The sequence below is a fragment of the Pogoniulus pusillus genome, chromosome 8 (genome assembly GCF_015220805.1).
Source record: "Pogoniulus pusillus isolate bPogPus1 chromosome 8, bPogPus1.pri, whole genome shotgun sequence".
In the NCBI taxonomy this organism is placed as follows: Eukaryota; Metazoa; Chordata; class Aves; order Piciformes; family Lybiidae; genus Pogoniulus; species Pogoniulus pusillus.
The window spans coordinates 6,893,024-6,920,868 of record NC_087271.1 but is presented as its reverse complement, the minus strand read 5'-3'; the positions used below and the strand labels follow the sequence as shown (position 1 = coordinate 6,920,868).

Here is a 27,845-nt window from a genome sequence, read left to right as displayed (position 1 = left end):
CTGCACAGAGCAAGGCATTGGGGACAGTGGTTCCCAGTCACTGTGGCCGTGTTCCATTCAAGAGGGAGTACCATGAGGGCATCATTCCTGACCAAAAAAAAACCCAACCCAAACATAGATATGTAAGTAGACAAAAACGTCACTGATCATAAACTGAACAGCAAGTTTAGAATTTACATTGGGCTTAATTATTAATCTTATATAAGCAATGCAGAATCTGCGTCCTGTAACGGAAGGGGGGGAAATGCACCATCTGCCTGCCAAAAGAGTTTAGTGCTGTTGGGTTTTTTCACCACGGTTTTGGGAACTGCTGGCAGGCTGTAGGCCAGCAGGTAGGAGGGCCTCATCTGCTGTGACCTCCTCAAGTCCCGGTGGACTAAACCTGTGGTGATAGCACTGCTGCAAAGCACTGCTCGTCTCAGCCGGAGCTCATCCCCGCATGAAGGCTGGAACAGAGTTCTGGCAAGATGTGTGGTGCAAAAAGTAAATCATTAATGCTTACTGGACTGCTTTTCAACTGCCTAGAAGTGGTGAGTGCAAACTCGTTTGCTTTAAAACTATTTTCCAAGCATGATAGTGTAGTCTTTGTGAAAGCGAACTAAAAATTAGGGCAGAATATTGTGATGTTACTACAGTGTTTTACAAGTGACTGAAAAATAGTACATTAGGACCCTTCAGAGTCTTTCAGCAACTGAAAACTGGATCAATAGGCAAATTCAGAGAGGCAACAGAAGTAATACCTTCTGGATACCTCTACCAAGTCTCACTGGTTGCATAAACTTTCCACAATTAAAGAACCTGAGCAAATATCTCAGTAAAATGTGGGTTTTAAATGTTGTATTCTAAGTTGTTCTGACTATTTTTTGTTTAATTTTCCAAATAAAGTATTTCCTTTTGTATTCCTAATTTGTTTACATCTTCCTTTTTCAGATCTTTTCAGCTAACACAGGTAAATCTTCAAAATGTTGTGGGGTTTTTTTTTGGGGGGAGGTTTGCTTGCTTATTTTTGAATGGGCCTGAAGAGGACATCTGTGATTTCTGATAAAACATTCTGTCATTTCTAGCAGCTTTATAAATAAAAGTTGCTTTCAAGTTTGATTCATCTTAAAAGAAATTCCTGGTACAAATGTTGTAAATGTGAAAACTCATTTTTAGGAGTCTGAATTCTGTTGGACACTCACACAGATTCTGACAGATCACTTGTGCCTTGGCGTTAGCATGAACAAGGGATAATGCTCAACTAGATAAGTTGGTTGATATGTATGTAGCTATGCTACAAATAGGATTCAAATTGTCCCATATTTGCACTCAGTTAATTGTTGCACTTGAAAATTAAACAGAAAAAGCCCATCAAAACAAAAAAATCCCTAAAACATACCAGAAGAAGCATGATCTCCTAAGAATAAGTATTTCCAATGCTTTACAGTATTTTATACTTTCTTCAGGTTTGCATTTTTTGCTTACAGCTCCTGTTACCTTAAATGTCAATACTGACTAGTTTAAAATACAAAGAATACAAGACTTCAAGAAATGCTCTCAGAATTCGTTCTGTGCATATACTGCATTGTCAAGAGTCTTAACTGCTCAGTCATTACAGGCGATGTCATTGCAGTATCTGGATGCTTGTAATATGCACTTTGATCCTATTCTTATGTGGAATACTATTGATAGAGGTTGTATATTCCCATACCCAGCTTATACCAAGTGTAACATAATGTTATGAGAGCAAGTAGCAGTTATCACAGTAATTAATGGATTGCAAAAGTGAACAAGGAGCACAGCACTCCAAATTTAGTGGAATGCCTTTCTTATGAAAACTAGGTAATGTGGGTGCTTGACAAGGCACTGAACAATCTTCTTGTCAAGATTTGACTACACTCAGGCATGACTGCAATGTGGGGGTTTTGATAACAATGCTGTGTGTTTTCTTAGGTTTCTCTGTGTCTATATACAATGTGACATCAGAAAGCATTTATCTCAGATGGCCTAAGTTCTCAGGAGCTTCTTCTTACAAAGTCACAGCTAGAGCTGTTAATGCTGTAGGCCGTTCATTGCTGGCTCACTTTAGTGATGTTACACTGAAAGGAACTTTAACTTCGTTAATTCCCAATACTGTTTATGCTATACGAGCAGAAGCCATTGACAAGAATGGAATTATTCTTGCAGAAACACAGATTATACAGTCAACAGGTGAGTAAGACAAACTTTGTGAGTATAACTTCCATTGATCTCTGTAGAACTGGGATTTTTCCCTTGGTGTTTCATTGTACCAGTAGGGAATAGCTGCCAGATCTTTTGAGACCTTTTGCTAGTTCTACTCCTGAGTTCAATATGAGCATGATTAAGCTCCTTCCTTCCTGGTTTTTTTTTTTCATGTATGTGTTTCTCTGACCTGCTGCACAGCCTGCTCATACAGCAGCTTTCCAGATCATCTGCCCTTTCATTACAAATGCAGATGTGAAGGTATATACATTTTCCAGTACTGATGCTGATAAACAGCATTTTTGTTTCGTTTACAAAAGGACTTGTAGAATGTAAGTCATTGATAGATATTGGAGAAATATCTATGTAAAACAGAAGTGCCTTTTTATTTCATTCCTGGAATACAATTGTTAAACTATTCCACTGGAATTCTGTTTTTAAAATAATTTAATTACTAATTCTGAGAAATAGCCAGCATTTTCCCAGTAGAATTTGCTTCTAACAGAAGCAATGATTACAATAAAAGTTTAAAGTTTAAAAAGTATCAGTGTTTAAAACTGGAAGTATAAAAACCCCTAATGTATTACTATCTTAGTTACAGGAGAAAAGGCACTAATGATTAAAGTTCTCTAATTTATTTCTGATACTGTGATGGTTTAGGGGTTACCTGCCCCCCCACACTTAAGAAAATCACCCAGACTAGACTCAGCAGCTGGAAATTAAAGAATGAAACTTTATATTTACAGCTTAGCATAATATACAAGTAGGTATTTACAGTATATACAGCTTTATACAGGAATATACAAGTTAAAAGTAATATAGAAACACAACAGCCCTCCCAGAAACCAGAGTCCCCAGGAGGAGCTCCCAACCACTATTCCACCTCCTTTCCACCCCTCTACCTTATCCCAGACTTTGCCTTGCGTTCAAGGTGAGTTGGGAGAATCAGCCAGGGGGGTTAGGAAGCAGACGGATTAGTTAGACAGCAAGTTAGGGAGAGAAGTGCATGCAGCCAGAGCCCAAGAGCAACTGTGTTATCCATATTTATGTCCTTGGGTTTATACATCCTAGCAAGCCTATGAGTGAAGCAGACATCCCCATTGTTTCCTTTTCACAGCCTATAATCTAATTCCTCTCACTAAAATATCCCAGCAAGGCTCAAACTAGCACAGATACAAATCATGTGCTATTTATTGTCTGCTTGACCCTTAGGCAAGCGATTCCCTTAGACTTGCACAGAAGTTTTTATGAATTGTTAATAAAGAAAATATTTGGAAAGGAATAAAAAAGCCTTAGTGTAGTAGCTTGGTCAGAGATAGCAGAAGACACATCTGCCAATTTAGTCAAGGACTTGTCAGTGTGAAACTAATGATTGGACTTGGTGATCTTGAAGGTCTTTTCCAATCTAAGAAATTCTGTGATTACAAATACAGATTACAAATTCCATAGGCATGGACATATAGAATACATGTTACTGGTTTTACAAAGAGTGCAAAAGAGGCTGTCTGACTATAGCTAAGAAAATGTTAGTGTATATTTATTTTCACTGTGTGGTGGGCTGGGTAAGATGACCTCCCATGGTCCCTTCCAAAACTATATTATTTTCTGTTACTATCATAGAGAAATGCCTATGGTTCAGCATCCTGTTTCAGACTGCTTTGTATAAATATCCACTTCTTTGTATATACTGCTTTGTGTACTGCTTTCTATAAACATTCATTGTACTTATTGACTGTAGAGCAGGATGAAAAAGAGACCTCTGGGTGCAGCCTAGGTAAATTAATGTTAATTTTCAAATTGATTTCAAGAGTATTGAAATATTTTCTCCTGAAACATTAAAAGCTGTTATAGAATATCAAAACTGTGTATTTCATTAATCATAGAATCAAGCAGGTTGGAAGAGACCTCCAAGATCATCCAGTCCAACCTAGCACCCAGCCCTATCCAGTACTTCAATCATAAGCATTCATAGGAGGTCATTTGTCCTACAGTGTCAAATGTTCAGAGCACTTTGTGTTTCACAAGGCTGAGTTCTCTGCCTTCAGTATGTCCACTGATATTTCCGTTTCAGCTCCAGACATACCTGTTATTGACCAAGCTTATTCAAAACTCAGCAACAGCATCACAGTGGAATGGAGAGCAGTACCTGGGGCTACTAGTTACCTGCTAGCTGCACAAGAAGGAGATTCCCTCATTGAAGCTATGGTTACAAATTCTCCAGGCACACTGACAGGACTGAAACCTGCCACCTTGTACAGAATCACCATCAGATCTATAAATTCAGGAGGAAAAAGCCAGCCTTCACCTTTCAGAAAAACAAAAACAGGTAGACTTTCAACCTTACTCTTACTGCAAATTCTGTGCTGTATTATCATATATAAAGCATTTATGCAAGCATCCTTTTTATGTTTATTTATTTTACATTTGAACAGAAACCAAACAGTACAGCCCAGGCATGTAGCAGTACTAAATTACTATAATTTTGTATTTTCAATTGTATTGATATTAAAAAAAAACAACAAACAAAATCTGGTTTTGAGGATTAGAATTCAACCATCTGACTTAATGAGTGGTCTGAATTAATGGTTGCTTTTATGATCTAAGTTCAATATTTAATGGTAAATTTTACTAGGATTTAAATGAATACATGTATCTACATGTATATACATACATTGAAATGAATAAATGTATATACATTGAGTGCACACTCAGCAAGTTTGCTGATGACACCAAGCTGTGTGGTGCAGCAGACAAGCTGGAGGGAAGTGATGCCATCCAGAGGGATTTGGACAGGATGGAGAGGTGAGTACAAGCCAACCTCATGAGGTTCAACAAGACCAAGTGCAAGGTCCTGCATCTGGGTCCAGGCAATGCCAAGCACAAATACAGGCTAGGCAGTGACTGGCTGGAGAGCAGCCCTGAGAAGAGGGACTTGGGGGTGCTGGTGGATGAGACGCTCAACATGACCCAGCAGTGTGCACTTGCAGCCCGGAGGGCCAACCAGATCCTGAGCTGCATCAGGAAAAGTGTGGGCAGCAGGTCGAGGGAGGTAAATCTCCCCTTCTACTCCCTTCTGGTGAGACCCCACCTGGAGTACTGCATCCACTTGTGAGGCCCCTATTGCAAGAGGGATGTGGATGTGCTGAAGTGTGTCCAGAGAAGGGCCATGAGGATGATCAGAGGGCTGGAGCAGCTCTGCTATGAGGAGAGACTCAAAGAGTTGGGGCTGTTCGGTCTGGAGAAGAGGACACTCTGAGGCGACCTTCTTGTGGCCTTCCAGTATCTGAAGGGGGCCTACAAAAAAGCTGGGGAGGGACTTTTTAGGCTATTAGGTAATGACAGGACTAGGGGGAATGGAGCAAAGCTGGAGGTGGGGAGATTCAGACTGGACGTAAGGAGGAAGTTCTTCACCATAAGAGTGGTGAGACTCTGAAATACATTGCCCAGGGAGGTGGTTGAGGCTCTATCCCTGGAGGTATTTAAGGCCAGGCTGGATGAGGCTCTGGCCAACCTGATGTAGGGTAAGATGTCCCTGCCCATGGCAGGAGGATAGGAAATAGCTGATCCTTGTGGTCCCTTCCAACCCTGACTGATTCTATGATTTTAGATTAACTAAACAGAATTATTTTAAAACAAAAGACATAACTTGAGGGAATAGAAGAAATAAACTAATAGAGTAATATAATAAGACAACGTAAAACTTAAAAGGACTGGAAATGCAGTACCCTCCTGGTGGTTTTCATTCAATCTCTCATACTTTGTGCACGAATTACTTTCATTTTGCAAAGCCTGTAATTCCATAAGGGATGCCCCAAAACAGTTTCTCTATTTATTCTGTCAGCCTTGCATTAGTTTATTTTTCTGAGTTTGTTTTTGCAGAATTTGTCTCTCAGAATTTGGTCATTGTTATTTCTGTGTATTTATTTCAGATTTCCCCCTTTCAAACAATATTTAGCAATGAAATAAAAGCAGCTTAATTGGTGTTCTTTCTTACCAGTCCTGGCTGCTCCAGTGCTGTCTGTTAGTTCTCCGACTTGTGACTCCATTGTGGTGAGCTGGAAGGCTGTGTATATGGCAGCTGGATTCTCTGTGTCCCTCATGAGGTCAGATGGTTTGGGCAGAATGCTGAAGGAGAATACCACCAATACCTCCCTGACATTTACAAATCTAGATCCAGGAACTCTCTATACTATCAAGGCATATGCCTGGAATGCTAATGGGATACCTGGAGATGATTTCACATCTAACCAAAGAACAAGTAAGACATTTTCTTCTCTAAAAACAAGTAATAATTAAAACAAACATATACAGCAGGCACTATTCATGTGTATGGGTGATTACTTTATGTATTTCCAATACACATTGGGTCGATTTTCAGATCATACAAATTTTAACCCACCTCAAAGTTCTGGAAAGCTGAAGTGACATATGTGTGTTAAACTAATATTCCTGAAGCAAGGCTACCATTAACTACCACTGAAACTGTACCTAGGACAGGCCTGGGGAAATCAGCCTAGACTTGATTTGCAGATTTTTCTAACTTAGGAAGCAAATATGGCAAAGAGCCTTCACCAGAAAGCTTTGCAGTAGTGTGCAGCTAGCATGATTGCTTTTTTTAACTGTCACTTTACTATGAATTAAGTTAAGGTCTGCATGACAACAACTGTATTTAGTTTGCTAGTTATGGAAAAGATGGTGTCTGTAGGCTATATGCTACATTGTACTTATGTGTCCCAAACTGATATACCATAGGGCCTAATACACCAGCGAATGTTCAAGTCGCTTTTAATAGTGGTGCTTTGAGAGCCATTGTTTCCTGGATGCCAACAGAAGGAGCTCTGACTTACAGTGTGACAGCCTCCAGTGGACTCTTGGAACTGACTTGTAACACATCTTCTGCCTCCTGTGTGATGCCATCACTCCAGTGTGGCTCTGAATATTATGTATCTGTCACAGCATACAATGATGCTGGATCCAGTAAGCCTGCTGATACAGTAAGCCTAAAAACAAGTATGTATCACTGATTGTTACTCTAACTAATGACATTTTCACAGTATCACAGTATCATCAGGGTTGGAAGAGACCTCACAGATCATCAAGTCCAACCCTTTACCACAGAGCTCAAGGCTAGACCATGGCACCAAGTGCCACGTCCAACCTTGCCTTGAACTGCCCCAGGGACGGTGACTCCACCACCTCCCCGGGCAGCCCATTCCAGTGTCCAAAATTTTAACACACATTGCTTTCATTTCGATGTGAATTAGTTTATAATACACAAGTGGTTCCCAGTTATTCCTGCTGCTGAACTTTATGCATAAACTCTGCCATATAATTTTATATTTCCAGTGTAGTAGCCTGAAATTTCTTCATATTTCTGTGAGAAAACTTGAAATTGTATATATATTGGTGGCTGAAGTGGCAACCCTGCAATTTCCTCTTACAGAGGAAAATTCTTATAGAAGTAGCTGGCCTAAAGTCAATTTTCTGAGTGTAAAACAAATGTAAGGAATAACAGATGTGTCCAAATATGTCAGGTCTGTCACAAACAGAGTGGGAGAAATACGTGAGGAAATAGCATTAAGGACTGGCCCTAAACTGAGAACTGTTCTAGGCTAAATTCGGTTTTCAGACAGGTGGTCAACAAAGCCACAGTCAGCTGCTGTCACAGACCATTTTCATGGAGCAGCTTTGTCTGGACAAAAGGTTACCTTGTTTCAGCTATTCAGCACCACACTCATGTCAGAGGTTGTTGCTTCCTGACCTGTGAGATGCACTGCCCATGTAAGCAAAACCTGAACTGTTTTTGTTATTACCTGCTACCTTAGGGACACAACATTATTCACTTAATTACTTGATGTAACCTGCCTCCTTTTGACTTCTTGTTACTATGAGTTTGAGCTCATCTAATCTCATGGAGCTAAAGAGATGAAAGAGCCTTTATTAAGAGACAACATCTCAGCTGTGAGCTGTAATAGCGACATTCTAATTTTAGCTAGAAAGTAAAGGTTACTTAAGCAAAAGCCATAGATTGACATAGTTTAATGTGGTACTTTGAGAAGCCACCAGAAAGGAAACCTGAGCACAGGACAGCTCTATTCAGACACAGTGAGTTTTGTACCAGTATAGAATGAGTTTTCACATGGGTTTTGCATGCCAGCTGCTATTCAAGATAGTGTCCAATTGTCATCAAAACTGCTAACTGGGAGCACAGACTGTGCCAGTTCCTTTTGAAATACTGTCTGGTGCCACTGTTCACAGGGGCTCCTTAAGCAAATATCTTTCCTTTAAAAGGTAAAATTAGCATCTCTTTAGTTCTGTAAAAAATTACTCACTTTTCATCCTCTGTAAGGGCAGCTAAGTGGCTGTTTTCTTGAACAAGACAGAGCAACCATGCAAGCCAAGTAGATTAATTCTCTATGTTCCAAATGATCATTTATTCTCCAGAAGTATAACTTCAATAAAACTATTCTAGTTACAATTCCTTTTCCTTTCTTTGTAAAAATTATTTTTCCAGTTCCTTGTGCACCAGTAAATGTATCAATTGAAGAGGATGAAGCTGGACATTTGTTAGTATCGTGGTCGAACGTCAATCTTAGTCATTATTATGTGGTTTTCGTGAAGAGCGATGATGGCCTGGAAGTGCACTGCAACACATCACATCCTCAATGCCATTTCCAGTCAGATTGTGGCTTCACTTACTTCATCAGTGTCTTTGCATATAACAAGGCAGGGCAGAGTCCTCTGGGTGATGTGTTCAATTACACTACTGGTAAGTAGCAATGTTTTCTTACAAAATCATCTTGGGTCCTTTACCTATGTTTATGCTAGAGAGGGTTGATATTTTTAATGGAAGATGCTGACTGGAAAATCTACTTTTATTCAGTTTTTGAGCAAAACACACAAAAATTGGCAGTTAAACAAAAAAAAAAGTCACTTCACAATGCATTTGAATTTAACTTGCATAGTCTAGTGTAGCAACATGCTTACCAACAATTCACAACCATGAGGCAAGGACTCATGAATGATACAAAGTCCTGCCATTTGAACTCTAGTCCTGTCTTTTCTTCCTCTTGCCTTAGGAAGGGGGTACCAAAGTCTTAAATCTGCTCATGTGTGGAAAATGAAAAAAAAAAAAATTAAAGAGTTCACACAGGAAAGTGTGAAGGGCACTGTTACAATTATTGAACTTCTAGATGCTGTGGGATTTTATATCAAAGATACACATAGCTCCTGTCTTATTGGTACATGACAGTGCCCTTGTGATGTGGAAGGAGGGGTACTGAACTGATTCAAGAATAAGTCTAGAAGTAACAAGACTGTTTGCAGAGTCACCCGTGGAGATTTAAGACTTGAAGCACTAACCTAAATGACACAGTATCACAGTATCACCAAGGTTGGAAGAGACCTCACAGATCATCAAGTCCAACCCTTTACCACAGAGCTCAAGGCTAGACCATGGCACCAAGTGCCACGTCCAATCCTGCCTTGAACAGCTCCAGGGACAGCGACTCCACCACCTCCCCAGGCAGCCCATTCCAGTGTCCAATGACTCTCTCAATGAAGAACTTTCTCCTGACCTCAAGCCTAAATTTCCCCTGGCACAGCCTGAGGCTGTGTCCTCTTGTTCTGGTGCTGGCCACCTGAGAAAATGAAACAAGGCTTTCTGGCTTCGTGCCAGTTTTCAACTGACCGTTCAGCTTTCCTTCTCTGCTTTGTCTCGTCCCCAGCTCCTTGCTGTCCCAGTGACCTGAGGGCCGCCTTTGTGTCAAGCGACACGGTACATGTCACTTGGGCTCCTGTCCGCGGTGCTGAAGCGTACGAGACGAGAGCGGTGGGCTGGAGCGGCACCGTGCTCTGCAACGACACCGCCACGGCCTGTACCTTGTCTGCTCTGCAGTGCAACAGCCGCTACAGGATCACCGTTTATTCCTTCAGCGAGGCCAGAGGCAGCAACACCTCCTGTGCAGCTAAATATGTGGCAACAGGTATTAGCAACATACTTGTTTTCCTTTAGCAAAAGAAATCATGAGCTGGACACTGCAGTGATTCATGGATAAAACACATTGCTGGTGTGACATATTACTGTAACTGAAAAAAGATTTAAAAACAATAAATACTGCAAGTCTCTGAAAATATACTGTAAGCAGGGTCCTGCAACCAGATTTGAACTGAAAGCTTTTGGCAGCTCCAAGTTTTTGAAAATTAGATTTACAATTAACCTCTGGGTTTGTGTGCAAAATCCTTATCTTGTCAGTTCTGTCACAAGCTATAAATTCTCACAAGGACACTGAGGAATCCTACTTTTCAAAAGTAGTTTGTCAGTTATGACTGGAATGTCATTTTTGTGCATCACTTAATATGGTGTTCATAAACACTCTGTTAAAATACTGTTAATATGAACTATTTCAGCTCCCTGCAGTCCTGAAATCAAAAATATCTCAAAGGAGGCTCATTCTGTAATCAGTGTGCACTGGCACTCAAACAACGAAGAAGCCACCTATACTGTCACTGCTAGAGGAGAGGCTGGACTTTGGCATTGCACAAGCCCTGGAAATTCCTGTACTCTAATTAACCTTCCCTGTGGATCTGCTTTCTCTGTTAGTGCTATAGCAAGATCACCAGCAGGACAGAGCTTACCAAGCTACAGTGTCCCTTTAGAGACTGGTATGTGGGAATTGTATGTAGTAGAACATGCTTAGCAGCATAGTATTAAAATGCCTCTTGTTATGTTTTTGTCTCTTTGTTTACAATGTGTGTGTAGTATGCTCAATGTCCTGTATCTTTCAATGCCAGGAAGGATCACTTGGCACTTACCTCATAGTGAGAAGCCTTACTTCAATTATCATCTGCTACAGCTGACTAAAATATAGTAACAAAATCCACTAATGTACTGTATAACTTCTTTGCCAGCATTCTGACTTTTAACATCACTGGGAGAGGCAATGAGGTGATGCCCATGCCAACAAATGGGCAGGGTGAAGAACATATTAAAGCACATCTTACTCACCATTCCTGCTACTAATTTGCTAGCAGAATTTTGTCCTCTACCACTCACCCACACAAACTCCAGAAACTGTTCAGTGATTAAAGTACATCAGGATCTATTTTTAACAGGTCCTTTGGCTGCAGTTATTTCATGCTGTAGACTTTAAATGGAGACAGAGTGGGGCTGAGCTACAGGACTGAAGGAGAAGCACTCTGCTTCACTGAACTGCAGATGTACCCTGATATTCTGATGACAAATTTTAGTAATTTTTAGTATCTTGGTGAAGAGTCACTTTATAGTAATTTCAGGGGTATAACCCACTGTTACAAATTGATCTTACCTTGACATTCTGTTTATCAGAAGCTTGCCAGAATAGTCAGCTCTTTCCCAGCATGATAATGTTTGCCTGAGAAGTATGCATGTCTTCATTTCTTGGGTCTTGATTGTTTATTATTACAGCTACACCTTCCATTTCCCAAGTACAAAACAGAATTTACTTCTCTGTTTTTTGTTCTTTTTAAGCTCCCTGTTGCCCTGATGACCTAATACTAACCCAAGTAACACAGTCAGTAACAAACATCAGCTGGACTGTTGGAACTGGTGCACAAACGTACATAACAACACTGGAGTCTCCAAAAGGGCAGGCAAAGTGTCACACTCTTCAAAACTACTGTCTCCTGGGATGCATCACATGCAGTACTAACTACACAGTGTCTCTGAAAGCCATCAGTGAAACAGGCTTGGCATCCAGTTGCACATATCAAGGATACTCTTCCAGTAGGTAAACTAAATGTATTTGGGAAGAATAAGACTCAACATGCAACTTTGCACAGTGTCCCTCTCTTACACACAGTGCAGCAGAAATTCCATGCACTTGCAGTTCCCTCTTGTATGTAAATGCACTTTGGAACATTTTCTGGTATGAAGAAGTTCTGATAACACTGATCCAGAGCCATTTTTTTAATTTAAATTATGCTAGGGCATAATAAAGTGTTAGAGACCACAAGAGTTCTGTACACTCCAAGATAGCCCTGGTGCCTCCCTAGTCAGGAGACATTAACAGCATTCCAACATGTAAAGCAGTGGCTAAATTCCAGCTGCATAAGTCTGAAAGAACATTTTCTTCTCTAGTTCAAGGATTATTTTGGCTTTCTGTGAAGTAATCATTTGTCATTGAAATGTTAGTACTGAGTCTGTTAAGAATCCTATCATCTGGTCTTAAATATACTCTAGGAATTTCTAATGTAGTTGACAAAATTTGCCTCTTTTCTTGTTAGGTGCTTGCTGCCCTTCTGGGGTGAAGCTATATAGACTCAGCAATAATGGGATCAGAGTATACTGGCAAACATCTGATACAACAGCTCACTACAACACTGATTTACGTGGCTCAAAAGGCAACTTCACCTGTAGCCCTAGCTCAGGGCGAAGTCACTGCGATATCACTGAGTTACCTTGTGGGGACATCTACACAGTGGTAGTATCTCCAGTTGCTGACAAGGGAACCAAACTTACATTTTGTCCTAAAAAAATATATTCAGGTAAAGCTTAAATTTATTTGAATGCTGGATTTTTGTCTATGCATGCTAGGTGGTTAAAATGCAATCCAAAGTTATGTGAGTAAAGGTGGCATGGAGTAGAACTGGGCATACTTACCCTCTTAACTCAATCACCCATAACCCAGTAAAAACAGAGATGCTAATTTTCAGTTGGGGGGTTATTAGTGATCAGAATACAAAAGCAAACAAATGAGCAATTTTAATTGGCTTTATTTCTAGTTGTTCTATAGAATTACTGCTTTGAAATAAAGTAACAAAGCAAGAACTCCTATGAACCACTCCCAAGTGTGTTTAAAGTAAAAATTATTTAAAGGAGCAGTAACACCTTTCCCAGGACATAACATATAGTCCATTATAAAACCACTGCCATCTGTTGGGATTGCTCAGGTGTATAGCATGGACTACATTCTACAGGCTACTGATGGTTTCTGGCTGACAGTCTGACACCTAATACTTACACCACCATTTCATGTCATTTCAGTAACCTGTTCTGGAAGCTCTGTTGGAATGGGTAAGGGCACAAAGTACCTCTATTCTAAATCCATGATGTTTCTAAGATGTGTTAGCATCATGTAACTCCAAATAAGATGCAAATAATACATCTATTTCATATTCAGGGCTTGTGTTCACACTATGCAGGATTGTCTCCCCTCCCCCCATATCTTACAATGTATCATTAAAAATAAATACAATCTTACCTATCTTGTGGCCCTGGACTATCATGCATTCTACAGTCCCACGTACCTGTTAACACAATAAAATACAGGCTTATCTTTTAAATCCTCACCATATGCCATTAGAAATTAGTTTTTTGTTTTTCTTTTTAAACAAAAAGTATGGGTTATCTCAATCTATTCTGCCTTACTACTTCTTGAGTTTCAACAGGATAGTCTGCTGCTTCATTTGCTTATGCAAACTACTAGAAACAATCCTTCAAAAGCAGCCACTGAAACAAACATTCCTCAAGAGAGTTGCTTTTCCACAACTGAATCTGTCTTCTGCTTTCTGTTACAGTGATTTATAGAGGAAAGAGCAATGCAGAACAACGTATCTAGATAAAAATTCTGGTTCAGATGAGGAGGTAAGTTCTAAGAGTTGTAATTCAGGTTAGGATGCACTAATCAAACTTTTCCTGATGTTTAACTTTTTGCAATGGGAGGGATAAGCTTTACCAGTCCTGTATATCCCAAATGTAACTAGTTTGTTAAAATCCATCATACTGCCCTCAGAAACCTCCTATCTAGTCATACCAATACATGTAAACAAAACCCTATTTCAATTAACACTAACCTGCAATTCCCCACAAAACCCCTCAAAATCCAAACAGAACAAGATAGGCTTCAGTGCTCATTTACTTAGTCTCTCTGCTAGCTGAAGTGTTCTCTTTCCCACAAAAATATGGGTGGTTTGGACTACTTACTGCACTTGCCTCAAAAGGGATGGCAAGAAGTCACTGCTGACTTTTCCTCCCACGACTCCAGTTATGATCTCCTCTTTGCTGCTCTTGTTATACAGCCATCCTGGATGTTAAGGTAGTTGTTAACTCCATGCTCCTTCTCCTCAGTTTTTCTTTTCCTTAAGATAGAGAGATGATTTTCTGCTTAACTGCAACAATCACAGCTGCTTGAGGACTGGGAAGAGGGAAGATAAAGCAGCTACCCATGTCCGAGGTCTAATCCAGCCTGCAAATCTGAGCCTCAACCACTGAGATAATGTTTAAAATGCAGAGATGTGGTGGTCTCCATCTCTGCAGTCATTCAAAGCCCTCATGGATGCCATCCTATGCAGTCTGCTCTAGGTCAACCCAGTCTGGCAAGGCAGTTGGGCTAGATGATGTCCACAGAATACAGCTGTACTGGTTATCTGCTCCTGATCATTTGCACAAAGTATCATGGCAATCTCACTCTTCAATAAATTGATTGTAGATGGCCCAAGACATGATCTGCATTTATTCACTGTCGAACATGAATGTTCCTTTCTTTAGAAAGCATTATTTTCAAATGCCCCATATCCTTTAAAAAAAGTTGATTTAATTTTTCATTTAATTAGAAAAGAAAAATTAAGAATGAGAAAATAAGTATTGGTCACAACTTTCATCCTCAAGAGTTTTATTTGAAATGTTTTTGTTTTTTCTTTCTTTGCAGCCTGGATTTTCAGAGGTCTAAAGCAATCAGTTTCTTTTAGAATCAAATTCAAGTCACAACTTTCTTCTTTTTCATATAAACCATTCCATGCTCTAACAGTAACTCTAATGTACTTCAAGGAAACATAAAGTTTTGCTGTGATTTTTTTCTCTCCATTTTCCCTGGCATACAAGCATTGTCATCTCAGAATTACACACTACAACCATGACAATGATGTAGTACTTCCTTCATTAGCTCTTCTCATTTTCATGCTTGAAAATGGGGAAGTACAGCTTTAACAGATCACTTGCATGGCTGCTAAAAACAAGGAGGAATAAAACAAACAAAATGAAAACCCACAAAAAAAAAAACCAACAGATGCAAACCCCATCCCAAACCTGAAGAGAAAACCTACACCAATATTGCTCAAAACACAGGGGAAAAAAAAGTAGACAATTTACCAAAACAGGGAGGAAAACCAACACAACCAAACTGAGCCACATCCACACCTCCTACTGCAGCTGTGTGCATGTTGCAGGCGTCATTACTCAGGCACTGGACATTGCCTAACAACAGACATGGCTGGTGTGTGAAGCAGCACTAGCACTCATTGAGATGATTAAAAAAAACTTCAGTCAGGATTAGTTTAAGGTTCTCTCTGGATTGAGGCAAATCCTTTTTCATGGGTCACGCTGACTTAAAAGACCACAGGAAAGGACAGTTAGATGTAGTTTTCATAGACACCATTTCTATACCAGTTACTAATATGAAGCTTTGGGTTTTATGAAGAAAAAAAAAGCAAACAACCAGAAAAACCCAAATTAACTCCAAAGTAACGACAAAACCTAAAAAACCCCACCCCAAACAAAAAAAACAAACCTGACCCAACCAGCCAACAAAGAAAAAAAAGCAACCCCACTCCATGAACCTCTTCAAATAAGAGATTTGAGAATCAAAATTCCCAGTGAAGACCCAGAGATAAGTAGCATAGTGCTATGCTCTAAAAGAAAGCAGTTGCCAAATCAGAAATCAGGTAATGAAAAGCACCTAGGTTGCTTTGTGACAGATGCCTCCATTAATGCTTACTTGAAAAACATCAAATGAGTAATTTCAAGCTGTATTAGTTACACAGATCAACACTAGAAAAAAAAATGTACATATTGTTCCAAATGTAAATTATTTCTATTAGACACAGAAAATAACAGCTACAGACTTTTCACTTCAGCAAACACAAAAATCCATCCTTCAGCTGGTTTCAGACCTGAATATTGCCAAGATTTAAGAAATGTTTTCCCACATCCAGCTGTTGCTGGGGAAAAGTAAGACTACATTACAAAACCTCAAGTGGCTTTTAGAGGCCGTTTTACCCTGCTTAATAGCTGGTGCACATCTCCTGTACATGAAGTTGGGCACTTCACAGCAGTGCAGAAATCTACCTGCATCTACCCAAGCAGCAGAAGTAATCTAATTCTTTCAGGTTTCCCTTTAGAGATCCTGTCTATTTGAGGACCATCTTTTTAGTCAGTACAGCAGTATTCACCTGTAAATACACTAAGAGCTTACTCATGATTCATTAACATAAAAATGGAATATAAACATGGGTATGCAGGGTGTACCAAGCAGCCCACACCACCATAGGAAAAAATTCTCCACTATTCAAGTTGACTGTTTTCAATATAGGCAAAGTACCAACTCTATGATGTTTAAAACTCAGATACACACAAGTTCTTTACCTGAATAATTATGTAGCAGTAGGCAGATGTGAATCTCAGGGGCCAAAGCCTTCATCCTGCCTTAAAACCGAAGAATGCCAGTTTGCTGCTACTTAAGACCTGAAATATTATTTAACTGAGTAGTATAATTACATGGAACACCAGGTAGAATTCTATTTCTCAAAGCACTAAGTCCAGCTAAGTACTTGTTGGAGCCACAGGAAATTTCAAAGGGTGTGTCAAGAGGAATGACTGCCCCAGATAGATAACAACTGACATATGGCATTCAGTGGAAACTTCAGGTTCACAGCGCTCAGCCCAAAAACTGGAGTAGGTTCCACAGAAGCTCTGTACCTGTAACTCCTGGGAAAACTGTCACAAATAAAAATGGCAGGAAATTTCTTTTAATGATCCAAAGTGAAATGCACACTGCACCTGTACTGCTGGCAGCTGCATCAGACCAGTGAACACTCAAACATCCACAGATCTTGCCACCACTGAGGAAAGCTGCTGGGTACAAGTTCGGCAGATCTGCTTCTTCTGGTTTCAAGGAGTGTCAGGGTAAGGGTTGTGCAGACTGACCTTCATATGGACTTCATATAAGCTGATTCAAGACATTTCTTAATTGCAGTCAGAGGCCTCTCTCTGCTTTAAAGCCAAAGACTGTTTCTCAAATAACAGGATTTTGCCTGCCAATACACCATTCTTTCTCTGTATTTTCCAACAAAGGCAGAAGAGGCCCCGAAGGAACAATTGGAAAGCAGCAATCAGTTTTACCTTCCAGCCTCTCTGCTAAAGAATGTAACCTTTTTTCCAGGAACTGAGATACTGAAAATCAAATTAACAGCCAAAAAATGAAGGTCAAAAGAAGGCTTCTAGTTGCAAATAAAGTAACCTAAAAGTTGTCCTCATTTTGACAGAATCCTAGCAGACTGCAAAGGCAGTTCTTATCATGCTAGCCAGGGTACTTCTTGAATAGCCAATAGTTTTCTTCCTCTTTAAGAGGTCAGTATTTCAGTTCTATGCTTAAAATGAAATTATCTCACTGAAGCTTAAGCTTTGTTTCAATCTCAGATTTAAAATGAATTTAAAATAAGGAGTACTAGAAGAAGCTCAGGACTGCAAGATTTCTGAATGCTACAGAATAGTGACAAAGGAGACCAAGAATTCAGGAAACAGCAAGACCACGGCGCATGAAAATGTTGCATTTGTTATTTTGCATTTCTTCCAATATCATGTTAGAACTTCAAGCACTGTTTGTTCTCTGCTGGAGGTTTAAGGGGAATTAAAAAACAGGCAACCAAAAAAAACCCCAAATGCTTAAATAGTGCCCAGGGCAAATTGCATCACAAAAAAAAAAAAAAAAAAAAAAAGGCAGAAATACAAATTTATTTCTACCTTCAGGTCACTTCACAATCATGAACAAGTTGCACAAGGTTCTGCCCATTTTTGGCCTGCTGCATTTCTTTGTTAGCTACTTTATGAGGTACTTACTACAAGATATTCCTTATTCATACTAAGCATCACTTAGTCTGAAAATAAATATGGAGGAATCAGACATGCTTCAAGTGCCAATGAACATGCAGGGAAAAGCTGACACCCAATACAAAGGAATTAATTGAGAGTTTATTCCAGATGGTTCTCCTCACTTAGTATACATCAGAATCATCTATCAAATAGATTTGGACTTCAAGGGTATGATTTTTTTTTTCCATAATGCATTTTGGGTTTTGCTTCTAACACCATGTTTAAAAAGAAAAGCAAACTGCCAGATGAAACATTCAGCACAAACTGCAATCCTTAGTATTTGTAGAAAATATGACTTAAAAAAGGACACTATCAGGTAATTTTTACTTTAAATGTTTACACTTATAAAAATGCTTTGGAAGCTGGAAACTGAAATCCTTTGTAATAATTTTCTTCTTCTTACCTCCCTCTTTCCATCTTAAATGCCTTTATTAGCCCAAGGTTATCATAAATGAGAGTGCAGCTGTTGAGTAAAAGCATTAAAGACCACAAACGGATAAACTGTGTTCTTAAAAAAAAAAAAATTAAAAAAAAGGAAGCTTACATGGATCTTCCTGTCAAATATAACACATAGATGGCTACAGTGATCATCTGCCACCCCTTACAGTGTCCACTTGAGGTAGCCTTTCTAAAGAAGCCCCAACATAACCTAGATCTTCGCATCAAAAGCACTATCTTCTTGAAAATCCACTCTCGACACCAGTGGTGATCAACAATGCAATACATTTTAGAAGGGTAAAAAAAAAACCAACAAAAGAACAACAAAACCAGCAGGTACAGTGGACAAATGTTAGTTCTAAATCTGCAACCCTCAATGCACGCTGTATGCACATAAATATCTCAGCTATAATACACATTCCAGATCCATTCCTAAAAGCCATACTATTATGTAGAGCACAGCCATGCTAACTTCAGGATACAAACCATAATTCCACATCTACAAAACGAAGTAGAATTAGTGGCGGTTTATTGCCTCATACAAATTGAACCAACATGGCAACCATGCCAAAGGAAATAAAACATTTTCAGGACATATGTACAGAATGTACATTTCAGAAACATCTGAACAATAAAAATGCAAGAACAATCTCTGCATTACGAATTAAACGAAACAAATGGTTTGAAACCGTCAATGCGCTGAATGGGTTTACAAAGGCACTTCCCTACCCAAAATAGGAAATGACAATCTGCAGCCTAGAGGGAGGTTGGAGAAGAGTGCTCATGAACTACTGCACGATCTTAACTTTAAGAAAAAATAAGCAGGATTTAATCAAACATTTATAGGATTCAATGTGATCCACTTCTGAAAAGAGTTCACACAGTCTCGTCTTTGTTTTTCTGTTGCTTTTCTTGGCTCTCTCGTTCCGTGCTTTGGCTCCTCCGCCGATCGTGTTTGTCCACATGGTCCTTGCCATCACTGTGGTCATGTTTGTGGGAACGTTCTTTGCTTCTGCTACGCTTTCTAGGCTTTTCTTTGCTGGGACTCCGATCTCGTTTTCTGGACTTCTCAACACTATCTGTTCTCCCTCTGCTTCTGCTCCTGCTCCGCTTATTTGACTTCTCTTTACTTTCAGTTTTATGTTTACTTGATTTCTCTTTGCTCCTACTTCTACTGCGCTTACCTGTGTTCCTACTTCGGCTCCTACTCCTATGCTTTCTTTCCCGGCTTCGACTTCTACTATGCTTTCTCTCTTTTTTGGAATCCCTCTTGTCATCCCGGTGCTTCTTGTCATCCTTGTCATCCTTGTGCCTTCTCTCGTCTAAATCACCCTTACTTTTCCTTTCTTTGGATCTTTCTCTAGATCTATCTTTCTCTCTCTCGCTACCTCTTTCCTTATCATAATCTCTCTCTTTTCTCCGGCTCCTTTCGTTTTCTTTCTCTCGCTCCCTATCCCGGTCTCTTCTGTCTTTCCTGTCACGACTTCGGCTACGGCTCCTGTATCTGTCCCTGCTTCTGCTGCGCCTCCGTTCCAGCACACGATCGGTACTTCGAGATCTCCGCCTTTCCTTTTCTCTCTCCTTAGCTTCACGTTCTAATCTCTGCCGTTCTCTTTCTCTCTCTAGTTCTCTATCAAAGCTAGATGATCCATGGCCTTCTCGATGATGACTTCTACTTCTGGATCTTCTGGGTGACCTCCTGGGACTGATGGACCGTCTTGGAGACCTTTTAACACGAAAGACATTCAATGTGAAACACAACCTTTTAAAGTTAAGGGACCCTCTTTACTGTCCAGTTTACGCTTCAAACACCCAGTCTACATTTAATCTTAAATATCAAACACCATTTGATTATTTTAATCCAATAGCACCCATTAGCTGCTTGCTTGATGCCTTAAAATGGATCTCAGTAACATGTTTCTGGTAATACCTAGTTCAGTATCCAACTTTTAGCATTCATTTTCAAAATAACATGTATATGACCTTGAACGTCTACGTTCTGCGTGCCGCTCTATTTCTTCCATCCCCTCCTTGCCATCTTTCTTGATTTTTCTAGGTCTGCTTTTAATTTGCTGGTCAATCGTTTTCTGGACGGGCACAGGAATTCTTGGAAACAGTGTGGAAAACCATTCAAGCTTAGTGAGGAAGGAACGAAGCATCTCCCCGATGGTCATAACGCAACCCCCACCTGCCTTCACATCCAGGTCCTACAAAATACAAGCAAAAAATATCCTGATGGTCAAAAACATTCTTTACCCATTAAAAAAAAATGCTGCTACATTACTGCCCTCTTGAAGTCTCATGATTATGAAAGTTTACTTGTCTGATATTCTAATACATTTCCTTAGAAATAGTCAAACACTGTAGCCTTTGGATTTGGCAGTATGTTACAGATAGGCAATGGGACTTAATATATATGCATGCAGGCACATATTAATCCTGCAGCCATCTGGATGGTAAGGGACTGTAGATGAAGAGATTAACGTGAAATCCCCTTACACAGTCTGGTTATATGGTATGGTCCTGTATTTTATTTAAATTCCACAAAGTTAAGAAGTCTCCTCAAACTACATTTAATACTCTGTTTTGTGGATGTACAACTGCATATCATCATACCCAACCCTGTGGCCTAAATCATTTAAAGAACTACATCATCGCCTATCTAAAAATGATTATAGAAAAACCTCTAGTACAAAATGGCATCCTAACAGAATTGGAAGCAATAGCAAACCAACTGCCATGAAGCAGTGAGGTTTCTAATTTAGAAATATGTAAAAAAATAAATAAATGAACAAATAATTGGAAACGCATAATCCATGATGACCATTGTCTCTGAAAAGGGTCATTACCGCATGAAGGCCTTCTTGCTATGCCCTCTCACAGCTCAGGACATGTTAGTCAGCTATTGTCAGTCCCAAACCTATAGTGCAAGCACACAAGGAAAGTGAGATTTGTTATCTAAACAGGAAGAGAAAATCTAAATGTAAAACTGCTTGCACTCACACACATTTAAGTGTTCAGATATACAGTTTTTCCAAATATAATCGCTGCAGAGATCTAAAGAAGAAAAAAAGGAGTTAAGCGTAGCACCTGGAGAGTATGTACAATCAAACAAAATAAACAGAAGAAGCATTCTGAAAAGTAACCCTGTATCCTGGGAAGTTTTTCACAGCAGTGTGACAAAAGATGAACTGCTTCCACATGTTTAAGAACTGGAGAGGAAAAAAATAAGTCCTGTTGATTTAAGTAATCCCACATACATATATTAACTTCATCCTATTGAGCTTGACCAGGACTGGTTAAGAAACTTAAGACAAGCAGCCCCAAGCACTTCTTCCTACATAACGCAAAGCTACTAAAAGCAGCTGGAAAAGAAACAGTCATCCCAAAAATATATTGGGGTGTTCTAAACAAGACACTTGCTGATAACCAGTATCTGCGAGGACTGAAATGTATACACTGAAAAAGTGCTCTGAATAATGAGCCAGTTAAGACCTGCATCTGTACTTGTGATCTGGTTTATAGCCCTGGGAATCAAGCTGGTTTTGGAACCCTGAAAATGTAGCCAGCCCAGTCCTCCTCTTAAGTCACAGAGAAGAGTTCACGTTAACTAGCACCATCTGGAGGAGAAGGAGGGTATCACAGGAATGCAATCAACTCAACTGCTTTTGATTTTTGTTACAAAGGTACAGTAACACGGGTTTACCTGAAATAACAGCTGTTTCCTTTGCACACTGTTTTGATACTTAGCATGAAAGAAGCTGTTTGAAATAAATACACTGCACTGTATAAATACAAGGATTCAGACATTATTTACAACTACAAGACAGAAAAATTCTTGAAGTAGATCCCTGATGTCACACTAAAAAGGGGAAGTGATGCTTCCTGATCTGTTCTTAAATCTAAAATGCAATTTAAAACCTGCTCAATAAACAGAAATTGTAACTGTATATAGCATAAAGTATATTCAACTTCTTGATAGACTGAGAAGCCTCACCCACAAGCTCCTGTTTCTCCGGACAGTAAAACGGAACTATGGTACCAAAGGTATTCTCTGACTGCATAATGCAGCACCTTTACCCAACTTCTCCCATTAGCAACTAACACTGCTTTTTTGGCCCTGCTAACAGCCATTCAGGTTACTAGAGACAACGCCACCTTGTACAGTAATTATGCTGTTTGTTCCTCCTCTGAAGAAATCCTGGATGTAGCTCTTCCAGAGCACAACTAACAACCAGTGAGATGGTGGTATTTTTCAAGGTGAATGTTGCTTTCTACCATATACTTCCCACTCTCCTATGCAAGTACCAATTCCCCCTGTCCCAGTAATAAATGCAAAACACAAATTTAGCACTCTCAGGACTTGCTGTACCTTGCTTAGAAGTAATTACTTTTCTAAAAACTGCACGGAAGTTGCTCTCACACAGCCTGCTGTCTATATCTTCACGTTCTTGTTATATATGGCTTCTTAACACAGTGACATCTAACTAAGAAAAATAGCCTGGATGACATCTCAGACCTGCCTCCTGCATTAATGAATGAAATCACAAGAACAAATCATTGTGTCATTCAAACTACAGAAAACCTTATCAAACAATATTTAAACCTAAAGTAGTAGCACAAAAAGAAACAAAATAAAACAAATTATTACCCTTGCCGACATACCTCTTCATCATCAAGAAAGGATTCAAACCAGTCCCATAGATCAGTAGGTGGCTGTGTATACCTTTAAGTATGAAAAGAGAGCACAAAATTTTAATATGGTTTTCTGCATACTAAATGAGTCTTTATTTTACTATACTGATACTTGCCTTATATACATAAATCCAAGAGCCCTAATATATGGAGAGTCTGTATGAGTTATAAGGCCCATGACTTGCTTACGAGTGAGTTTCAGTGTAAATAATTTGTAGAGCAGACAAAAGGCAGTAGACACAATTCCTCCAGTTCCAACACCACGCACCTTTCAAAAGGAAAAAAAGTAACAATGCAGGCAATGACTAAGACATTATCCCAGATCTTCAAAAGAGTAAGAAAAGCAACACAGGATAAGAACTAAATCTACAGAAAGAGCCATGTGGGAAATGTAACACTACTTGCATCCTCGGCGCTGGATGCAAGGGAAAGAGATGAACTTTTTGGAATAAATAAATCTAGGGACTGAGATAACATAATAGCAAGTTTTGCTATGGTTGAGAAATTTATTTACCAGACAGAAAAAATGAAGAAGGCACGTACTTCTACTTACCCCGCCACACATCCCTGTCTGGCCTGCTGTTTTCCTACTCCCTTTTTCCCATGGTTCAACATGTGTAACCTGAGGCAGGGCGGGGGGAGGGAAGGGGGAAAGGAAAGAAAAAAAAATTACAAAAATATTTAGCTGCCTATGCAAACCTAAATTAAACAATGTTTTTTCTAAATCAATCTTAAAGAGTTTGTCTTCTCCTACTAAATCCAAGATCCAAGTCTGTTTTATTATTAAAGCAACACATTTGGCATTTCTAAACACATTTAAAAATTACATCTGAAATAATGAAGTTTTTTAAAATTTGAAAAAAACAGACCAACCACAAAAATCTCTGAACATGAAGGCAAACATACAAGCTTATTCAAACATTTTGACAACTAAATCCCCTCGTTACTATTTTCTATGTTGACTAAACAATCACCTTTATTTAAACTCTCGGCAAGTTTAGTGATACCTGATAAAAAGCTACACAAGTTAAAATCTACAGTCTTGCATTCATAAAACTCCTATGCAGTCAGCTTAGAGATTTTTTATGAGTATCATCTACAAATACAATGAAAGATGCCTATGAAGTGTATTATTTTAATCTAAAAAACCAGTGTTTTTATTGTAGGCTGAAGTGATGGTCTTGAAGAAAATGGTTCCTAAGTCTAAGTAAAAGCCTGCCCCGTTCAGAAGTTTTAAGGTCCATTTAGACACAAGCGCACAAAGATAGTTAATCAATATCATTCCTTAAATTTGACACTAAATCATAAACATGTTAGAAATGCATAAGCTACATCTGAAGTAGGGCCTGGCTCAATAAATGAGTGTATTTACTAAATCAATCAACTTAAAAACCCAAACAAAACCACAAGACAAGTGTTACACTGGACTGGGGTTAAGAGTCTGTGGCCAAGCTGTACTGTAGCTCACAAATTTCTTAAACCAATACATGAAACGAAACACATTATGTACACAATCACATGAAATCAGAGTTAGCACTAATGGCTGAGGTTGCTGAAATGCCTTAAAAGTTTCTGTCTTATCCAAACAGGAAACGTGAAACATGTCAATACCATAGCATCCAAAATCCACTATGACTTCCCGTATTATCAGCATCATATGAGAAGTTCACAAATACACAACAAATCCTTCTGATTATTACAGTTTTGACTTTCACAAGAAATTGAGTGGTTTTTAATCAAAGTATTGAGTGTAACAATACTTTGATTAAAAGTAGCCTTCCTTTTTTTTTTATTAGTAGCCTTCCTTTTTTTTTTATTAGTTACTTCTATTTCTCTTCATATATTTATCAATTTTAAAATACATATATGTAAGTATAAATAGGCTGGGTTTGGCAGGTATCAGTTAAAAAAAAACCAAAACAAACAGGGCACTCAAAACAATTCCCACTTCAAGAAAGAGTATTTGAACTTTTGGTCCAGAAAAAACTGCTGCATATACTTAGCTTGTTCAAAGCATACAGACTAAACAAAGCTGAGGATATGCTTACAGTGCTATGATCAGGGGTAAATAAAGAGATAGCCATCCCCTCTGCAGATAGAGAACTGAAACAGGGGATCAGAACTACAAGTGAATTAATTCAATATCTAGAAAGAATTCCTATCTTCAAAGACGGGCCCTATCACTAGCTGCCTCTGTTCCTTCTTTTCCCCGTGAATTCAGCATTCTTAATTTATTTAAATAAGCCACCTATTCTGGCTCTCAAAGGCAAACACACTTGCTATAACGGAGATCATGTTCATTCAAACAAAAAGAGCCAGCCATCTTTCAGGTATCTTAAAACATTAGTGGAATTGAAATCTTCTAAGTATCAATTAAGTACCTTAACCATCAGGTTACCTACGATTAAGTAAGGGGCTGCACTTTCTCTTTACGCAACACGCAGTTTTGAGTCAGAATAACTGCCAAGCTCAGTAAGCAAATTTTATTTGCTTTGTAATCGATTAATCAGTAGATATTTACTGGTATGTGTGAAAATTCCTCCCTGATTCACGATTAAGCAACTTTGGAACAAAACAAAAACAAACAAACAAAAAGTCTGACCTACTACCAATAAGATGACCAAACATTATCAAATGTTTTTACTACTTCTGAAAGAGTCAATATAAAATGTTGTAAGCTCTCAAATTTTCTGAGGATCGTTCTTTCATGATTTTTCTTTAGCTCTTGCCATCACTGGCAAAAAATAACTTTGCTGCTTTCCATTCTCAATCAGAAAGAATTATTTCCATGCAGCAAATGGTAAATTAGCCAAAACGAAGTTTTGCTGACAACTTATGTATTAAGAGGATTAAGTAGTCCACTCCAAATGACAGAGCACAGCGAACGGTTGCCATGAAGAGGAAAAAAAAACAGCACTGTCTGCCTAAATAAGAGCAAACAATGCCAAGAACCTAAAAAACTTCTGTGGAATTATTTTTCACAATTACAGTGCCCGAAGTAACTTGACCTGCCCTGGTTAAACGGGACAAAAAGGCTTCCTTTCTTTTTCATTATTTCAAAGTATACTGAAGGCTGCTAACCAATTCAACGGAGAAAAATATCTCAATAACTAACGTGCAACTGACTTAACCCACCAGCCTGAATTATCTACGTTTTGCTCTCATTGTCAGAACAAAGAATGTGGCTGTGTTGATGAGCATTAATTATGCATACCTCTACCTGGGAGACTGGCTTGACGGAAGCCTCGCTGCAAAACTGATTCAAGCCTGCTAACAAAACAAGAACTGAGACACGGGTGTACTGACACAGTTCAGTTATCTCCCCAGCACATCCTACCTAACGCCAAGAAAAGCACTAAAATGAACAAGTTTTCATCTGGGCGTGGAGCGACGCGTGGGGGGGGGGGGGGGGGGGAGGAGATTCTGGTCTCTTAGCTGTGGAGGAAGGCCGCATGCAAACTCCTGTTGAAATCACCTACGGTCACTACCAAACCTTTCTTGCCGTTGTGTTGGCAACTCCTAGGCTGCGGAGAGCGCCTGTCTCTACGACTGACGTGCAGATGGGGTGTCCCCTCCGCTTTCTCCGACTGAGAATGCAGTCCTTAGACGGCCATTTCATCCCCACCGCCCTGGCTCACGCTGCCCACTTCAAAACTAACTTGCAACACCGTAATTCCAAATCCGACACTAAACATCCTTCTTTCATAAAAGCAAGCAAGCAACATCTCAGACTCCCCCACTTAAGCAGTAAAAGAGACCTATTCTTCTCTCTTAATGCAAAATAAAGGGCAGGACGGCAAGAACGAGCATCTGCTAGGCCGCAATCACAGCCTCTCCCCTTCAGAAACCACTGCCACAGGGAGACTCGGGGCAGGCGCCATCACGGTCCCCGGGAGTCCGAGACCGCGGCGCCCTGGGCGCGGCCCGCAGGCTCACCTTGAAGTAGATCTCGTCCACTACTTCATGGTAAGTCTTGAGCTCATAGAGCTGCACCTTGAAGTACGGCGATGAGAGGATATTGGTGAGGATCATGGGGTTCAGGTTCATGGTCTTCTCATTTCCCCACAGCGGCAGCACGTTGCCCTGCTTCCCTGAGGCCGCCGGCTTGGGGGCTCCGCTCTGCAGCTGCTGCTGGGTCGGCGGGACGGCGCCAGGCTGGTGCTGGACCGCTTGCTGCCCCTGGCAATTACCGGCGCCGACGGCGGGGCTGTTGTTGGCCATGGTAGCTCGGTGCCCGGAGCGGGGCGACGGCAGGCGGCCTGCGAGGCGGACGAACGGCCGCGCCACACCAGAGCGCGGGCTGCCGGGCCGGGCGCTGCTCCGCCAACCGCCGACAAGATGGCGGATCCTGCGGAAGTGACGCCGCCGCCTTCCGGGGCCGAGCGGGCAGCCCTCGCGGGAGCGCGCAGCCGCAGAACGAGGAGCCCTGGCGCTTGCTGCGCGCCTGCTGCGCGGGGCCGCCGGGTACAGCGAGCCGTGCGGCAAGCGGCGGGAGAGCTGCTGCCGTCCCGGCATGAGCTGCTGAACCAGCGACCTGATAGATTAAGAAATCGGCCCTATCGGTCACTCCCGTCGTTGGTAGTGAGACCAGAGCACAGCTAGAGCA

The 27,845-nt window shown here is 40.1% G+C and overlaps 2 protein-coding genes across 2 annotated transcripts; one reads left to right on the top strand and one right to left on the bottom strand.

The window, feature by feature from the left end:
• The first annotated feature begins 36 nt into the window (after positions 1-36).
• Positions 37-20,824, top strand: FNDC7 (fibronectin type III domain containing 7). Its single transcript, XM_064147107.1, has 14 exons — positions 37-530; positions 931-949; positions 1,933-2,190; positions 4,274-4,528; positions 6,200-6,460; positions 6,955-7,212; positions 8,717-8,971; positions 9,930-10,187; positions 10,612-10,866; positions 11,711-11,965; positions 12,466-12,726; positions 13,226-13,255; positions 13,759-13,825; positions 20,171-20,824. Exons 1-13 carry the CDS (start codon positions 468-470, stop codon positions 13,797-13,799), a joined length of 2,469 nt encoding a protein of 822 aa, XP_064003177.1. The 5' UTR covers positions 37-467; the 3' UTR covers positions 13,800-13,825; positions 20,171-20,824.
• PRPF38B (pre-mRNA processing factor 38B) lies at positions 18,184-27,582 on the bottom strand. Its single transcript, XM_064147106.1, has 6 exons — positions 27,176-27,582; positions 23,793-23,861; positions 23,356-23,507; positions 23,210-23,270; positions 20,528-20,751; positions 18,184-20,270 (listed from the first exon to the last, which is right to left on the bottom strand). The coding sequence occupies exons 1-6, from the start codon at positions 27,458-27,460 to the stop codon at positions 19,421-19,423; spliced, it is 1,641 nt and encodes a 546-aa protein (XP_064003176.1). The 5' UTR covers positions 27,461-27,582; the 3' UTR covers positions 18,184-19,420.
• Positions 27,583-27,845: the final 263 nt, after the last annotated feature.